This window comes from Struthio camelus, chromosome 1, assembly GCF_040807025.1.
Source record: "Struthio camelus isolate bStrCam1 chromosome 1, bStrCam1.hap1, whole genome shotgun sequence".
Lineage (NCBI taxonomy): Eukaryota > Metazoa > Chordata > Aves > Struthioniformes > Struthionidae > Struthio > Struthio camelus.
In genome coordinates this window covers 88,784,704-88,802,288 of record NC_090942.1, presented here as the reverse complement: position 1 = coordinate 88,802,288, position 17,585 = coordinate 88,784,704, and the positions used below count along the sequence as shown (strand labels likewise).

Here is a 17,585-nt window from a genome sequence, read left to right as displayed (position 1 = left end):
GAACTACATAGTGTTGGAAAAGATGCAATTTCAGCCTCCTTGTAAAGTAGTTCCTACTTTTTCTCATGAGATTTTCTTAAGTTCACATCACAACTGTTTTTATAATTTGCTCCTGGGCAAAGTTAAAAGAATTTAAAATATTTTCCATAGCATAAATCCAAACAAAAAATATGCAGGTTGAGATAGATTTGAATCTACTGAAATTACTTCTTCAAATAAATTGAGTGTAGCTGTTGATCAAAACTTCAAATTATTAGGTCATAATAAAACCAAGGTCCTGAGTGCATAAGAACTGGTTTTGACTTTGTTGCAAAAAGCTCCCCAAATACTTATACATGTATAGGCATGTGTGTGCATGTATGCTATATAATCACTGCATAAGCAATTGCTAGATTCTCTTTGTCTGTTAGATTTCCCAAAGCCCTTAATGAAGAAAATGATTCTCTTAATTGAGAGAAAGAAGCTTAGACTCCACAAAACAGAATTTAGGTGTCCAGCTCTCACTCACTGTGTGCCTTTAAAAGTGTATTTCTAGCAACTGCACGCCAAATACTTTTATTTTAATGTAAATACCAAAAAAAAGTAGTTATCAATCAGCTTGATATGATCTAAGCCAGAACTGCCGCAGATAGGGACAATCTTGTCTTTTACCACACTACCAGCAATGTGTACCCATCAGCTCTCCTTTGTCCAGGTGTTAGTGACCAACAGGCAACTAATTTTATGACCAAAAAAACAGCTTGTAGCTTACCTATGTAAGCTAGCACCTTCATGGTTCTTAATGTTAACACAGTAAAGTAACATATGAAGCATGGTGAGAGGAAGTATAACACTGCCAGTTTGAGCAACATAAAGGCTTAGATCTTAGATCAGCCTAAGCTATTAAGTGAAACTGTAACTTTGGAGTGAGGTTTCACAAGATATCTAACACAACGAATTTACCACTGATCCTGAAGGAGGCAGTCTCACTCCTCTGTCCTGGCCATACAGCTCCACTCTCTCCTTTGCTGGTACTTTTCTGATCCCCTCAGTGATTTAGGTTAGATAAAGTGCTCTACAGATTTCCTTTTTATTTATTTATTTATTTTTAAAAAAAAAACCACACTAAGTTAATTACCAGATACATTTGTGAGGCAAGACCTCAGATCGCAAGAGCAAGGGATGGGATTGCACAGCTAGAAGAGTTTAAGATGATGTAAGACTGCCTTTTGGAGAGAGTGGGTACTTCCACATAGAGAGTTCATACACAGATGTAATGTTTAAGAATTCTTTTTTTACAGGTTACTCTGTACTACTTCCTTTACATTACCTTTTATGTTATAGATCTTGGATAAGATAATCAGTGTGGAAAGTTAGATCAGCTCAATCAAATCCCAACACTTAGACGTGAACACTTTAAACCAGCACCAATCAGCACTGCCACTGAAAGCAGCAGTCCTACCCTCACGCTATTGCAGCTGCTTGTTCTAGATGCCACACTGCCAGCTCCCCTCCCCACTGTACTTGTCCAAGTATTTGCACACATACATAATGATCTGGATCTGCTGAAAAGAGAAGGCAACACAGAGACAAGAATGTGTAGGCTGGAATAATAGGGAAGGCAGAACTACCACTTTCAGGAGGACTGTCAGCTTAAATTTTTTCCTGAATCTTCAACATTGGAGAGAGTGGGCACTTCCACATTTATATAGAGAGTTCATTCTGCTCTCCAAAATTCCAACATAGGATGCCTCTTCAGAACAGTCAGCAGGATACTTTACAGAAATTAAAACATTTATGAAAGCCCTGGAAGAATATCCAGATGAACGTTTCTTAAAATTTGAACTGAAAGCATTCTAACTATTTATGATGAGCTTCACAGTAAAGGGAAACCACTATGCCCAGTCTTTCATACTGTAAAGCTAGGTATCTCCAGACATATTGCTCCTTTGTAACATAGCTTTACAATCCTAAAAAACGTCAGATGACTTATGCAGCAGTCAACAATTTTAGAGATTATTATTTGGATTAGCAACAGACTCATCAGCCATTGCTATTACCAGGCTTGCTCCAGCATGCTTAAAGTAACCTTAGCTTTCTTGAAGGAATCTTAATCAAAAACAAACAAAACAAGATAGTCTAACTTAAGTAAAAATAAAAAAGCAAAACCAAAAGCATATTTTGTTCCTTGTCTAAAGGGAAAGAGTAAACTCTTGGCTAAATGAAAGGAGAAATTAACTTCTCACTAGAAAAACAGTATGGATGGCTTTCTGTGTGAGGGAAGGGGGCAAACAAGACCATTCCTGTCAGCAATGGTCTGCATTTTTGTCAGGAAGTATTTTCTTGGTTTTTTTCACCTAATACTGCAGCTACATGATCATAAAATCTGGGCTTGCACTGGCATTCAAAAAAGTGGTCTCTTCTCCTCTGCATAATCACGCTCATCCTTTTCTTGTGTTAGCGACAACACTCATGTGGCTGTAAAGTGAATCAAATCAGGCAATTATTCTGAATTAAAACTAAACTAGGAACAGAATCCACTTATTTTTTAACTCTGAACCTATTTATAAGTTTGGTTCATTACATAGCCATAAAAAAGTTTGAGCCAAGCGTGGAGCTAGTGCGACAACTGAGCAGGCATCTGTCTGTATTTGCTGAGAATATGTATCATACAGAACACGATCTCACTGAACAAGAACTGAATCATTTCAAAACAGCACCACAACTATTTCAAAATTAATTATGATAAATAATTTGTATACAGTTGTAATGGTTTTAGAAATTTTAACAATCCATGACCATTTTGAAAATAAAGGTTAACACTCCCAAATACAATAACATTATCATATTCATATTTCAAAGGCAACATAAGCCAGGTTTAAGAGTAAAGCAGGAGGAAGAAAGAAAGGGAAGGTCATCCATCTTGAAAAAAAAGAGATGTGGTTGGAGTGGGCCATCCATAGCTCAGTAAGCGGAGGAGGAAAACTAAGATCAAGAGAATGATTACTTGAAATCTGAATTAAAAGCTGTCACCTCCCCCCATGCTCTTGGGCATACATTACTACCACTTGTCTGACCTGCTTTAGTTGAGAGAAGCAGCAGAGATTTAAACCAGCCAACACTGGATTGTTTCCTGATGGTGAGTTACAGTGGCTTAGTAATCGCCAGAGCTAACATAAGAGAAAAGTGAGTACACAGGAGACAAAACCCAGGAGGAACACGCTTTTCCTCTTTTGACAGCAGCAGTTCAACTGTCCTGTGAACAACAGCTGCAGGGCATGGTTTCTCAAAGTAGCTAGAAATAACAGCTTTCCTGCCATCAAAAGAAAAATATTTCTGTTCCCTATTGCTTGCATTTTGAGCCAGCTTCTGTGCTATCATCTAGACTTGATCTCTTGGTTTCTACATGGTTGTAGGCGAGATCTTCTGGAACTCATTTATTAAGATCTTTTTTAAAATGGTTTCCACTAGGAAATCTCAGAACATTCCTGGGTCCAATAGCCATGTTCTGAAGTTCTAAAAAACTTCTAAAGCATGCTCAACTGACAGAAAATCCACTTGTGGCAGATCTCTGTCCTTTTATACCCATTTATCCAGAACCCACCAACCCCAAGAGCCTTAGAAATAACAAATACTGGACTTTTTTCTTTCCTGTAGATGCTGAAATGCATAAGCATTAATTAGCCTTAAGATTTGCATTTTAGGGTGGGACTACTTAAATATTACAAATATCATAGAAGACTAGAGACATGTATATATGTTACGTTACCGAAATCTCACTCCACTTCAACATTTAATCTCTCCCTTATTTTTTGCATGTCTAATTTCTGTTAATTTCAAACAGCAGATGAAGAAAAAAAATAAGACTGCACCTGAAAAAGGATTTTTTCCTCCCATCTAAAATGAATCCACAATTCTCTCTGTAATGCTAAAAATCTCCTAAATACCTTTACAATGCCTAACTTGGACAACCCATCTCGCTCTATCGTTAATTCTTCTTTCGCCTCAGTAATGCACCTTTATGTTACTTGAGCAAATTGCTGAATGGAAGCATCCCATGGGACTTTCCAATTGCTAACAAAGGCATATATCCTTCAAATCTTTCTCCCATATCAAAAAACAAACAAACAAACAAAAAAACAAGAAGCATTTCTACGTTGTCAGAAACTTCCAATAAATTATATCCAATTACTTGTCCTTCCCAAACATTCCTAAGTATGTTTCATTCACACAGCATTTTGGGGAATTGAAAGGTCCCCTATCTTACTATTTTGACCTGTCATTCTGGTGTTAGGACTATCTAGACAAGCCTGCATTAAATTAATGAAGTGTAGGCATTTATTTCAGAGACAAATTTATCCTTTCTAAAGGTAGAAATTTAAGAGAGATTTTAGAAAAACTTTGGGTAAAGACTGACCCTAAAGCTTGCAGAGATACATCGACTTCCCTCATTCCAGGCAGATTCTCTATCTCACTTACTTCTCTGTCACACCGAAAAAGATTTAATTTACTCAGGTATGGACTAAACAACAGTTTGGGTCCTCTCCAAGAATACAGTATTTTCCTGAACCAAGAAAAACAAAAAGGAAAAATGTTCTAGACCAAAAGATATTAACTAAACTTTGTTAGTTTTGACAAGCAGTATTATAAGAACAGAGACAACGCAAAGCCAGAGAAGGCTCTTCTCAGTTTACAGCATTGAAACTACAGTGCAGTAGCTGCACGTGAGCTCTACGCTAGTACGGTAATGAAAACACAATTACAGCCACACAGTATTGTTTCTCACCTGTTCTAGACACAGGAGCTTCCAGGTAGCACCAAAAAGGTGTTAGCTAATTAAGATATTTGCTTAGGATGTTCCCTAGTTGCCCTCCACACAATCCATAACTATTTTCTTTTAAGGTAACACAGAATTACACAGGTATACAGTCTGTCCAAGCAGATCAGTAAAATAAATAAAACCACGCAGTCACAGTATTCTATTCACAGAGGGCAAACTAAAGCAAGCAGAAGAGATAACCTTCACTGTCAGTTTGTTTTGACCTTTGAAAAAAATATATTCAAGAAAGCAGGCTGTCTTACCAGTAACCTTCAGATTCAAGTGCCGCCCTGAGCTTAGCAATCCCTATAAATTGGTACATACTATCATCTGATTTCTGTCTGTCCTTTAAACTCAGAAGCTCCCTTTGCCTTAATCTCTTCTAAAGTATCTGCCCAACTTACAAAGAAACATGAACCATTGAGGGGCTACTGATCTGATCACAAATTAGTTGCAGCGCTGGGAAACTGAAGTATTACAATACAATTACAAGCATCAGATATGTAAAGTTTCCTTAGCTCATTTACCTCAGTCCTGGATAGAATCCTCTAAGAATCTCCTTTAAATATTTGTAGATTACATTTTCTTCAAGTTCCTCCACTTTAGAGGAATACAATCACAGAAATCTCAATGCAAAATGCTGCTCTTGATCCACTCCCTATGGTGGGAGGAACTATGAGAGGAAAAGGTTCATCTGCACATAATGCACCTTGGAAGACCCAAGCCAGAAACAAAGAGAAATGTGCACCTTCTTAGAAATCCCAATGTGAAATGATGCTAGACAAAACAATCTCCATGTGAAATGATGCTAGATAAAACTTAAGGCTGTAGTTCTAAGAAAATTTAAGTGAATCTAAACTGCTGCTGTAGCAGTTCTACACTCCAGCCATGCAGGGACACCCACTCAATAGCAATGGTACTAGTGGTCATGTGACTCACTAGTGAGTAGGTAAGCTTCCTACACCAGCTGAAGTCTATTTGTTCTTTCGTTGGGTTATATTTCTTCAAGCATTGCAAGCTGAACCAGCTCACTATAGAATCAGATGAATCCAAGTGTCAGCACAACTGAGGAGGTGGGATCATACCAGCAAAAATCGGATTGTGATACTGCATTTTGAGACCATAGAATTCTCTATAGTGAGATTTTATTCTCCCTGTACGTACAGGTCTATGGTCACTACCCTAGCCCATCTTCCAATTTTGTAAATGCATGCCTACTTTTAGCCAGATTTCTCTTTCTCCAGTTGTCACTCTCTCCTCTCCTCTCCTCAGTAGGTAGAACGTTCTCTCAGTGGCTCCCATGTTGCCAGATAAGAAATTGCGAAATTGCTGTAAAGGCCCAGCTGCCAGCCTCATTCTAGCATGATAAACAATAATAAGCATTAAGATATGCAGTTTATATGTACAGCATCCTTATGACTTGAAGCCACAGAACTTATTCATCTCAAAGCATCCACAAATAGCATGCACTTTCAAAATCCTGCCTCACCTTTAGTCAAAGGAACGTAAGGGGGAGCGCACAAAGAACTTAGGCCAGAATGATCCTGAGAAAGCTAGGAGAAAACAAAAGGAAGCAGGACATGAGCATGCACATCTCAGAAACCTCCAGTCATTATTAAGTAACTTCTCTGTACTTTTTAATCTATATTTACACTGTGACTCTATCCCATAATCTCTATTCATTGACAAATCTCTGGGGACAGGTCTCTAAATCCTTCAAGCAAGTAGTGATTGGTCCAGTACTTGAATGACCAATCTTTAGTGCATCTGCAATGGTATCATGCCTGAAGAAGACATCCAGACTTACAGAAGACTGTCAACAGATCTAAAGGTACCTCTCAGTAAAAGGTGACAAGAAACAAGTTCCTTAGGGACAGTACCAAATTCAGCTGAGCCCTCTTCACGTAGTATCACCAAGAGAGAACAGCAGATGGAAATGGTTACAGACTCCTTTCTGCAAACCAAACTTCCTGTGTCACAAGCAGCACTTAGATCTGTGATGTTATAAAGAGACTACTGAGGTTAGTCCAACCTTCGGGCTATTGTATCTTACTGCATATTCATGTGGGCACCAGTGATACTGCCAAGGGAGAACCAGAACATATCAAAAACTACTACAGGGCTCTAGAGACTGTAGCGAAGCCCAAGGGTCATATTCCTCAATCCTGTCAGTGAAAGGGAAAGGTCTGGGCAGGAGCAGAGATATCCTGCTGGTCAACACCTGGTTGCACAGCTGCTGTCACTAGCAGGGCTTTGGCTTTTGTCATCACAAGATGCTCTTCTGTGATGTCATCACAGAATCTCTCTGACAAACTAGGGAAAGAGCATCTAGGTTTGCTAATTTAGTGAGGAGGGCTTTAAACTAGGTTCACTGGGGGGATGGTGACCAATCTGAAGAGAAGTGCAGACACAAGGAGCACTGAAAAAGCACTCCAGAGACAGCATGACTGGGGAGGCTCTCACACCTTCCCTGTGAAAGCAGTGTGATCAGAAGCTCATCTAAAGCACCAGCCCATGCATGCTGCATGGGAAACAAAAGAACACCACGAAGACCACATGCAGCTGTAGTGTTATGATCTCACTGGGAACACAGAAACATGGTTGGACAGCTTGCATGTCTGCAGTGCTGCAATGAATGCGGTTCTGTGATTCTACGCAGAATAAAGACTCTTTCAGAAGAACAGGCTGTGCAAGTGAGGAGTGTTTGGGCTCCCCATAAAGAAGCAGATCACGTACATACATGTGGTTTTGCTTTGGAAGGAGCTAGTCAAGAGCTTATGGGCATGGATCAGAGAAGAGACCAAAATGGGTGACTCTGTGGTGGACATCTGCTACAGATGCAGGAAACAGATGAAACCTTTGGAGAATTGAAAGGGGGCTCATGGTTATAGGACCTGGTACACACAATGGGGGACTTTAACCATCCCAACATCCTAGGTAGCACAGACAATCCAGATGATTTCTGAAAAACACTGAGGACAATTTCTTGACAATGCTGACTAAAAAGTTAAGTAGGGGAGCTACTCTGCTGGACATGCTGCTCACAAATTAGGAAGAACTGGTCAAAAATATTAGGGTCAATGGCAGCTCCAGCTGTGAGAAGCAAGTGAGACTAATAGCAGATTATAGCCCTGAACTTCAGGAAAGCAGATTACAGCTTGTTGGGGAATTGGCTGGAAGGAACCTGTGGCTTGCCTGAGCAGGGAACTGCAGACTCAGATTAAAAATTAAAAGGAAGTACAGAGAAGACAATGGCCAAGCGTAATACTAAGGCACTATTGAAGCATTTAGGCAGAGAACTAAGAAAGTCAGAGCTCAGCTGGAATTGAAGCTAGTGAGGAATGAAAAGGGGAACAGAAGGATTTCTACAGTTACAAGGGGACCAAAAGAAAAACTGAAGAAAATTCAAGTCTGCTGCTCAGCAGGCCAGGGGTCCTAGAGACAAAGCACATGGAAAAGGCTGAGATATTCAGCTGTCTTCTTTGCCTTGATCTTTACTGGTAAGGTCTGTTCTTGGGTCTCTCAGAAGCCTAGTGGCAGAGTTTGGGATACCCTGATCTTTCTGTACTGTGGGTAGTAGAGACCACTTAAACAAACTGGACTTACACAAATCACAGAATCAGAGAATGGTTGAGGTTGGAAGGGACCTCTGGAGATCATCTAGTTCAACCCCCTTCTCAAGCAGGGTCATCTAGGGCACGTCACCCAGGATCACATCCAGGTGGCTTCTGAATACCTCCAGGGAAGGAGACTCCACAACCTCTCTGGGCAACCTGTTCCTTGAGACTAAATGGGATGCATCCAAGGGTGCTGACGGAGCTGGCTGATGACACTACAAGACTGTGTCTCTGTCATCTTAGAAAAGCCATGGCAATCAGGGAAAGTTCCTGATGACTGAAAAAAGGCAAATGCCACACTTATCTTCAGGGATTATTCTTAGTATCTGGCTACCAGTTGGATTTTGTATTACTAATGGTGTTCCACATGGGTCAATATCAGGGTCGATACTGTGCAGTGTCCTCATTAACAACCTCAGCAATGGGATGAAATATACCATTTGCAAGTTTGCGAATTATTCTAAATGGAGGAGAGTGACTGATACACTGGAGGGCAAGGGTGCCATTCAGGTGTACCTCAAAAGTCTGGAGCAATAGGCTCCAGGAATCTCAAAAGTTCTACAAAAGGAATGCAAAGTCCTACACCTGAGATGGAGTAACTTCATGCAAAAGTACAGGCTGGGCATAAACTGGATGAAAGCAGCTTTGCAGAAAAGGCCCTGAGAGTCTCAGTGGACAAGCTGAGCATGAGTCAGGAGTGCACCCTTACAGCAGGGCAGACCAATCACCTACTAGACTATTTACACAAGAGCATAGGCCTTCTAAAGTATTCCCCCCTACTCAGCACTTCTGAGACTGCAACCTGAGAACTGGGTTCAATCTGGAGAATCTGCAGTACAACAAAGATGCCGGCAAACTGAAATGAGTTCAGCAGAGGGCTACCGAGATGGTCATGGTTTTGAAGCACATGACATACATTGAGAGAGAGAATTGCATTTGTTCAGTCAAAAGAACAAAATGCTGGGGGGAAAAGGGCGGGGGGGACAAACTGCAGTCCTCCACTACCCAAAATCTGTGTGTGTGTTAGGGTGGAGGGATGTGGATCAAGAAAAGGACAAGGGGCAATAGATATAACTTGCAAACACATTTGTGACTTGTGTACCAGGATTTTTCTCCTGCCATCCCCAGGGTGATCAAACATTGTATTAGGCAGCCCAGAGACACTGCAGGGTTTTCTTCCTTGGAGCTGTTTAGAACTCAACTGTATATGCCCTGAGCAAGCTGACCTAACTATATTGTGAAGTGCCTCCTGAGGTTTGAGTTGAGGAGAAAGAAAAATAGGAAAAAAGAAAAATAAAAGAGCCGATTCCTTGACCACAATGAAACTCAAATCAATTTAGGAAGAAATTTAGTATAGATATGCAGACAAACCCTATCTGGAAAAGGCACTATCAAAGAAAGAAAGAAAGAATCATAAAGCTGCTGTTAAGCTGCACAGAAACAACTGATAACTGTTGTTTTTCACCACTACCCCATTCTCCTGACAGAAGCAGACACCCAACAGTATACTCCTTCACAGAAGTACACAGAAGCAAAAAGTTGTAAGGGGCCCAAAGGGTAGTCCTCCTAGGTCCCAGAGAGATAAGCTTGATTTTGTGAAGCAAGTAAGAACTATCCCAACCCCTTAAGGAATTTTAAGGTAGAACTACTGAAACTCTATTTTACTAGGAATAAGCAGAGACAGCAATAGATGGACTGCAATTCAGTCAAAGGATAAACAAAATTTTAATCCCAATAAGCAGAATATTTGGGAATATGATCTAAGTCAGGGAACCAGGAACCAAACTGAATCACTAGGGGAACCTGATGAGGTCTCTTTTGTTATTAGCAATCTTTTTCTTCATTGATGAGAAAAAGGCATGCTACAGGAATGAAAGCCACCCCTCAACAATATTAGAAAGTATAGCACAATCTGATTCGGATGGCTCTACATCCTAAAATTCTGTGCTAAAACATGCATAAAAGTAGTAATCCCAAGACCAAAACAACTGACTGCCTCTACTATGCCAGGCACAATCTGCTTCACTAGTACTCCCCTTCCTACTATTCCTCCCTCCCTATTGAGGAAAACTCCAACTCAAAGCACTGTGTCCTTCCTGGCCACAAAACTAAGAATGTAGCTCGCCCTGTGGGTCCATTCCCTATCCAGAAACAGAAGGTCCAATACCTCATGTTGATACCCAAATTTAAAAAGTACATATATAATCTGAAGACGTTCTTAACCATGAAAAATGGCCTGCAAGGCACCTTATAAAAAAAAGATGAAGGATAAGCCCTGAAAGCAGTGCTGTCAAAAAGTTCAAACAAACAAAAAAAAATTCCAGTTATGGAATAAGCCATTTCCCAAAAGAGTTGAGAAGTACAGTAACAATAGAGGCACACCAACTTACAAATTCATGTAACACATGAGAGAGTACAGGGCACAAGCATAACCTCTCCAAAAATTTCAGTCGGTAAAAAATCCTCAGTGACAGGAGCTCACATGTATCTTGAATGTAAATATAACCACGGACAATGGATAATAGATTATCATTGATCATTAATATTTTCCCTACATTTACATTTTCCAGCGTAGGGAACGTAGTAGACAGTGTTGATATATCTAGTACACGGAAGCACTTCAAGCTAGTCCCTATGGGATTGCACATACGTTATTTACAAACTACGTGTATGTGTACCATATTCGTGAAGGTTAGAAAAGGTAACAATTAAGGATATGTTTCTAGCACTTATTTGCCACTCTATCCATATACTGTTTTCAACTACATTAACAAATATTAATTTTTCACCCCACAGAACTTACCTAATGCAGTGCACAGGAAGTATAGCACTCACTTAACAAGCAGCTACTCAGCATTGTATTTTTTTCCTATATTGTTCAGTGTGTAGTCCATGGATCACTGGTATATTGAAATCCTTGCTTGAAACACAGAACTATTAATTTCTTCATGAAATTTCTCTATTGTGCTTTTCACAAGTATTTGAGCGCTTCACATTCCTATTATATTTTCATGATACCCTATGCAATCAGGGGGTATTACACTGATTTTCTATATGGGGAAGACAAATTCAGTGATATTATTAAAGAAGGAAGTTTGGATGCCAACTTTGAGACCAATTTCTCAGTTTCCAACACTGTTCCAATTGATTTTATTCGTGGATTTAAGTATTCAGCATTTTCACACAGCTGATCCTAGAATCCGACGTTTGGGCACTCAGAAAATGGAAGAACGTTCATTTAAAGGCAATTTATGACCAGTCCCATACCAGACTAACCCTTCTTTTCCAGCAGTGCTCTGCTTCAATTTTCACCAGTGCCTGTAACCACAAAGGGATCCTACAAACTGTCTTCTCTTTCACTGTGCGACAAGTTACATTCCCAGAGCAGAGCCATCCCGTACATTAGAAGAGGCTACAGAAAAAAAATTGTGTGTGATCAAATAATTTAAGATGTGTCATAAAATAAATGCACAGAAGAGACAAAAATTTAATCTTATTTTTGCCTATTTCTAGTTTTTTGGTATTTAATGTTACTACTCTAATAGTTTATATTATGCAGATAACCAAAATCTTACTTCAGCACTTAACATCTAAACAGCATGCATGCCACTGCAGTAGAATAGGGCATTAGGGTTATAACACTTAAATCTAACATACAGACTTTTGACACTTAAGCAGACAGAGCTAAGTGTCACAGCCCCCCAGCCCCTATATGGACCAGCACTTAAGGTGAAGGGGATGCTCTACTGCAAGTATCAGTGAAACCCACTTGCAGAGGAATGCTCCTCTGCAGGAGAAAAAAGCTCTGGAAACTTGGGTTCTATTCCAGGCTCTGGATGTCAGTGAGTACTACATGCATCTTATTTTGCCTTAATTTTTCACTCTCCGCTCACCCTCATAGGATTCACATACACACACCCCGCCTTCGCCAAACATAATCCCTGTGCTTCCATTTCCCTTCTGTCCCACCTTCAGTTTATTCTCCTTACCTATCCTGTTCATTTCCAAGTTTTAGATTTTTTGGGGGCGGGGGGGGGGAGGATTGCTGTTGTTATTTTTTGGTTTGGTTTTGCCTACCATTTTCAATACCGCCCTGTTCAGTTTCCTGCCTTGCAAGTTGTTTTCCCTTTGAGGCTCCTTGTTCCATTTGCATCTCTTCCTGAATAAGCTTCAACACAAAACATGTTCCCACTCATTTCCGGCTCCAATTTCCTTCTTGAGGGAAGGGGAGAGGCAATTTCTTATCCAGTTTCACTGCAATCATTTCCTGCTACTCCATTTCTCGTCCCAGCATGTTTGCAAAAGTACCCTGCCTTCTCACCATCTTTTTTTCCCCACTGATACTGCACTTCCCAATCTCTTCTTCACCCTCTGAATCCCAGAATATTTTCACTCTTCTTGTTTCCTCTACATTTGAATAGAGCAATTTACTCTTTCATAAGGTCTGTGTATCAGTGGGAGGAGGCATAAAGAACATGAGAGAATCTCCTGTTTTAAGCTGCGCACTTGGACCAAACTGTAATCCATCCCATAGCAGACAAAGCCACATCCACAGGAAATCTTTTTCCACATAGGGCAGGGGTATGTTTCAGAAGTTTTAGATGTGAAGCTCTGACAAGCCTCTTAAAGATGCCAACATACTATTTTTAAAAGGTAATAATTTGGGACAAATCTGTGTCTGTTGTCACAGATATAACAAGAAAAGGCCACTTCAGCCAAAGTTTGGAAGAACTAGTTTGGAACAGGAACTCAAAAACATCCTTAATAATTTTAGAGACAAATACAAAAGCATAACCATTTTCTCCTTGAAATGAATTATTTTCCTTCAACTGAATCATTTTGCTGAAAGCTTCCAAAACTCCGACCAAATGACATCTTAGCATATGGGGGGGGGAGGTGGAGGGGGGAAGAAATTATAAGCAGCAAAATACTATCTTATAATTGGAAGTTTCAGTCAATTTTAGTTTTAAGATCGGTGGTGGTATCAGACCCATCTGCAATGTCATAAGAATACCTTAAACAACGCACCATAAGATACAGTATGTCACTAAGTACAGAATCATTAATAAGACACAAGATTTTCTGGCTCAAACCAAGTAAAGTACCCATTTTATGGGTACAAATTCCCTGACCAACAAATGAAACTATCTTTTTGTTTTGCTTCAGATATAAGAGAAAAAGGGAGCAATGTGCCTCCATCACTAAAAAGCAGGGGAAAAGGCACTACAGATTAGGATATTTCATCCATTTATCATCCGGCGTGTTTGAAATTAGCCTTCTAAATAAATACCCTGACTTAACAAGAGGTAAACCTAATGCCGCTACATCAGCGGTTTCAAAAGTTAGATCATTCATTCAGCCGCCTAACACACAAAAATTGTGTTTTGAATTAGAAACACTGGTCTTAGTATATAGAAGCAAGCAAGCAGCTAGCAATCTAGTCACAGGATCAAGCCTTCTACTTACTGTAGTGACTTAGACAAGTCTCTTAACTTACCTATATATTTACTCTGTATTGGTAAATATGGCAAACCATTGCACTTGCACTATAGAATATTAGAAGGTTTTAATCATTGTTTCCAAAAAACTTTCACCTGAAAATTTTAATGCTATGTGGGGACTACTGAACCTGAGAGTTATATAACTGAAAAGATCTATGACCTCAACCTCTGAAAGCTATTTATCTACTATTGATAGGTCAGAATCTTCTGCACTGAAATAATATTTAAGTCCATGTTTCATCCTAATATTTGGCATTGTCACTTCATAAAATATTGTTAAAACTCTACTGGGACCACTTATTCAAACAAACTAACAAAATGTTGAAGGTCATCATTCCCTTAAGCACCAAACAATTTACATTCGCAGATGATCTTTAACTGGGTGGTCTAAGCAATTTCAAGAGCTGACTGTAAATCCGTTATTTTTATTGAGATGAGGGAAAGCAATAGAATTAACTCATTAGTTCAAGACCTTCACAATTTACCTGAAGCATAACAAGAAACTTTTGGAAGCAGCAGCTTGCCTTTTCAGACTAGGTTCATAAAAAGTCTGTGGCACCTTTCATAGTAAATATGTGGTGGTAGTGGAGATATTCCTGTATCTTGTCATTCAAGCACTGTTACTTGGATATAGAAAATTTCACCCAAATATTGACACAACCATATAAGGTAAATGGTATTCTATAAGCTAAAAGGTATTCCAAAGTTGGGTCTCTGTACAGCTGAATCTGTTCTACGTAATAATATAAAGTATCAACAGGTCAAAGATGAAAGTATTACATCTCAAAGCTCAGGGCATGAACTCGGGAGAAAATACACTTATAATCCATTATCTGTTCCACTTAAGGCAGGAGTTTTAACAGAAGTCTCTCACACCCAGGTGAATGCCCAAAACTCCAGAGCCTATATGCTGCCAACTCCTCTCTCTCTCTCTCTCTTTGGTGAGTAGTACAAAACCCTCTTGTAAATTTAGCCCATAACTTTCAGGTATCTTTTTATTTTAAAGAGCAACTAAAAAATCCCCAAATTAAAAAAAAAAAAAAGCCATCTGTGGAAAAAAGTAAAACAATTCCTTTGAACAAAAACAAATATTTAAATTCAACAAAATAAAATGTTACATTTTGAATTGCACTACAATTTTTAAAATAAGTAATTTCGTCTTGGCTACCAAACCAAAAGAGTCAGTTCTAGCTATGAATGACCAAGTAAGAGTTTGTGAAAACTACTATTCACCTGCCCACTGTGATTCTTCTTTTTTTGTCAGGCAGATTTCTTGTATTCAAATGAAAAAACTAGCGCAGTAAGTCATCCTCCTCCCAGCTCAGGGCCTAGCATATAGAATTCATAAAGGATAACAGATTGGACCCTACCCAGGAGGGAGTTACCAACCTGGTAACACATACTGAAGCAAAAAGAGGAATAATCTAGAATACATGCTGCTTACCAATGACCTCAAGCAAACCAATCTCCCTCTACCTTACCAGTCTAAACTTTTGACAACTACAAAGGCATTTTAAAACTTTTGTCAGTATTCCAGTTTAACCCTAAAATGTGCTGGACATTTAAACACAGGTACAAAAATTTGCAGACACATGAAGTGCTTTCATTCAAAGAGCAATCATTAAAAGGACAACATCACATATTTTTATGACAACTTTTAAGTGTTAATTATTTACATCACAACAAAAAATAAGTAAAATATAAGAGTGATAACTTTCATTAGACACCTTTTATCTTTGGTTCTGCTATTCACTCTAGTCTTTTCATGTAGCAATGGGTAGACATAAAAAGGGAAGTGTAATTCTAGAAAGCAAAAAAAATAAACTTAGTATTTTCAATTATGGCCTATTGTCCTTAATTATACTTTTTATTAATTGATTAAAATGATCCTATCTAATATTCAGAACTTTGAGGTAAACTATTTTCACTACATTTTATAGATAGTTTTTAAGCATAAGAAAATAAAGGCACATGGTCACTGGCACTCCTAGGAGTGCAACTTAATTAAAACATAAGTCTGCACATTGGAAGACCTGTCCCAAGACTGAGCAAAAGTCAGCAGTACCAGTCTCACTCTCGTGTTCACTGTCACTGAGGAGTAATATCAGTCATTCAAAAACAGATGACAACTTGAAGTAAAGCTGGAAAAAAACTAAGCTATTGCCATTCTTAAAGAACAAGTAATAGAGTACATTTCTGATGCCAAATCTAGTAAATCTATCACAGCTGTCACTTTTGTGAGACAAAGTCTTTCACATCAATAGTGAATTGTAGTATCTCCTAATCCCTCAGCCCCAAATGCATACTCTCCCCTTCTAACTTAGTGTCTGTGGCATGCAACTGTGTGTGCAGTCATAATCTGTCTTGCAGAACTCATCCAGCTTTAAAAAACACCTAGCATCAAAGAGAGGCTGATCTGGTTTAAAACTCGATCAGTACCCAGATCTGGTTTAGAGCGCAACTGCTCAGACAATTGTGCCTGCACAAATCACTTAGCTGACATAGGAACAGAGATTGTTGGGAAAATGAAATGGAAACATCAGCCAGTATTCCTGCTGAAAAACATCTCAGGAAACATTAGGCTAAATTTCATCCCTTGACTGTGATGTACGGGAACATCTCTAACCTTGCTTTTGTCTTTTTTTGACACTATTCTTCCCCTAGATGGTCATTCCTGAGAATTCTTACAATAACTTCAAACCTGACAACGTTCTCTAGCACTTTCAGATATGACAACATGCACGTATGTTCAAGATGAGGTGTCATACAAGGTGCCACTCAGTCTCCCAGCTGAGTGTTCTAGAACATATGCAAGTGCAAATATTCAGTCCTTAACATATCCATCTGAAATGACTATAATAAAACATTTCTAAGTAGAAATATTATCTCTATGCCTTGCAAAGGTTATGTTTTGGACTGAACCCAGATCTACCACTGATGGCCTACTGACTTTTACTGAAAACACTGAACAACTTTGAGACGACCAAATTCATTTTTAGTCTTCATTATTTAACATCGGCTTCAGGTAACAAGAGGTCATTTAAGAATAGAAATTCCTGAACATAAGAAAAGTGCAAAGACACTCAGACACGCAGAGAATATATCCTCTCTTCATATATGCATAAGAAAAGTTGTGTTTGACTTCACAGGTTTGAAAGAAAATAGCAATTCTTGCCAAAATATGTGGTTACTATTGAAAAACACTGTTATTAAAATACCTTTCTAAGACAATAAAGGAGATGTTTGAACTGCAGTTTCTTGTCAAGGACATTTGTCTGAGGTATCCTAACACTGGGACAATTAGAGTCATATATTCCTAAACACAACCCATATATTCCTATCCGCAACCCCCTCTGTATTCCCTAATTTCCTACTAGTAATGCTTATGGCTCAGTAAGATTTAACATGAATCATACTGGCAAGCCATAGGTTTCTACAGCATCAGAGACAAAGTTAATGGAACAAAGTCCAGTTACTAGTTGTAAGCGAACAGGTATGTTTAGTCTGTCAGACTCAAGCCAGTAGTTGTACATAGATAAAAATGAAGCAGAAACATACAACCTTAGCAATAAAGAGCAAGCTGCTATTCCAGAATCTGAAACTTGTTTTTTTTGTTTGCTTTTTAATTAAATCAAAACATTGGCTCAGGTTCAGTTCAGTTTGACAAAT

General features: G+C 39.0%; 1 protein-coding gene across 21 annotated transcripts in view; it reads right to left on the bottom strand.

Annotated features, from left to right (window-relative positions):
- RIMKLB (ribosomal modification protein rimK like family member B) overlaps positions 1-17,585 on the bottom strand; it is a 61,805-nt gene that overhangs the window by 30,502 nt on the left and 13,718 nt on the right. Inside the window, exon 4 of one of the 21 annotated variants that reach the window (XM_068955606.1) lies at positions 6,288-6,351. The exons of the other annotated variants lie outside the window; for them this stretch is intronic. Within the exon in view, the coding sequence (XP_068811707.1) occupies positions 6,288-6,351 (64 nt within the window). The remainder of the gene's footprint in view (positions 1-6,287; positions 6,352-17,585) is intronic. 21 annotated transcript variants of the gene reach the window in all.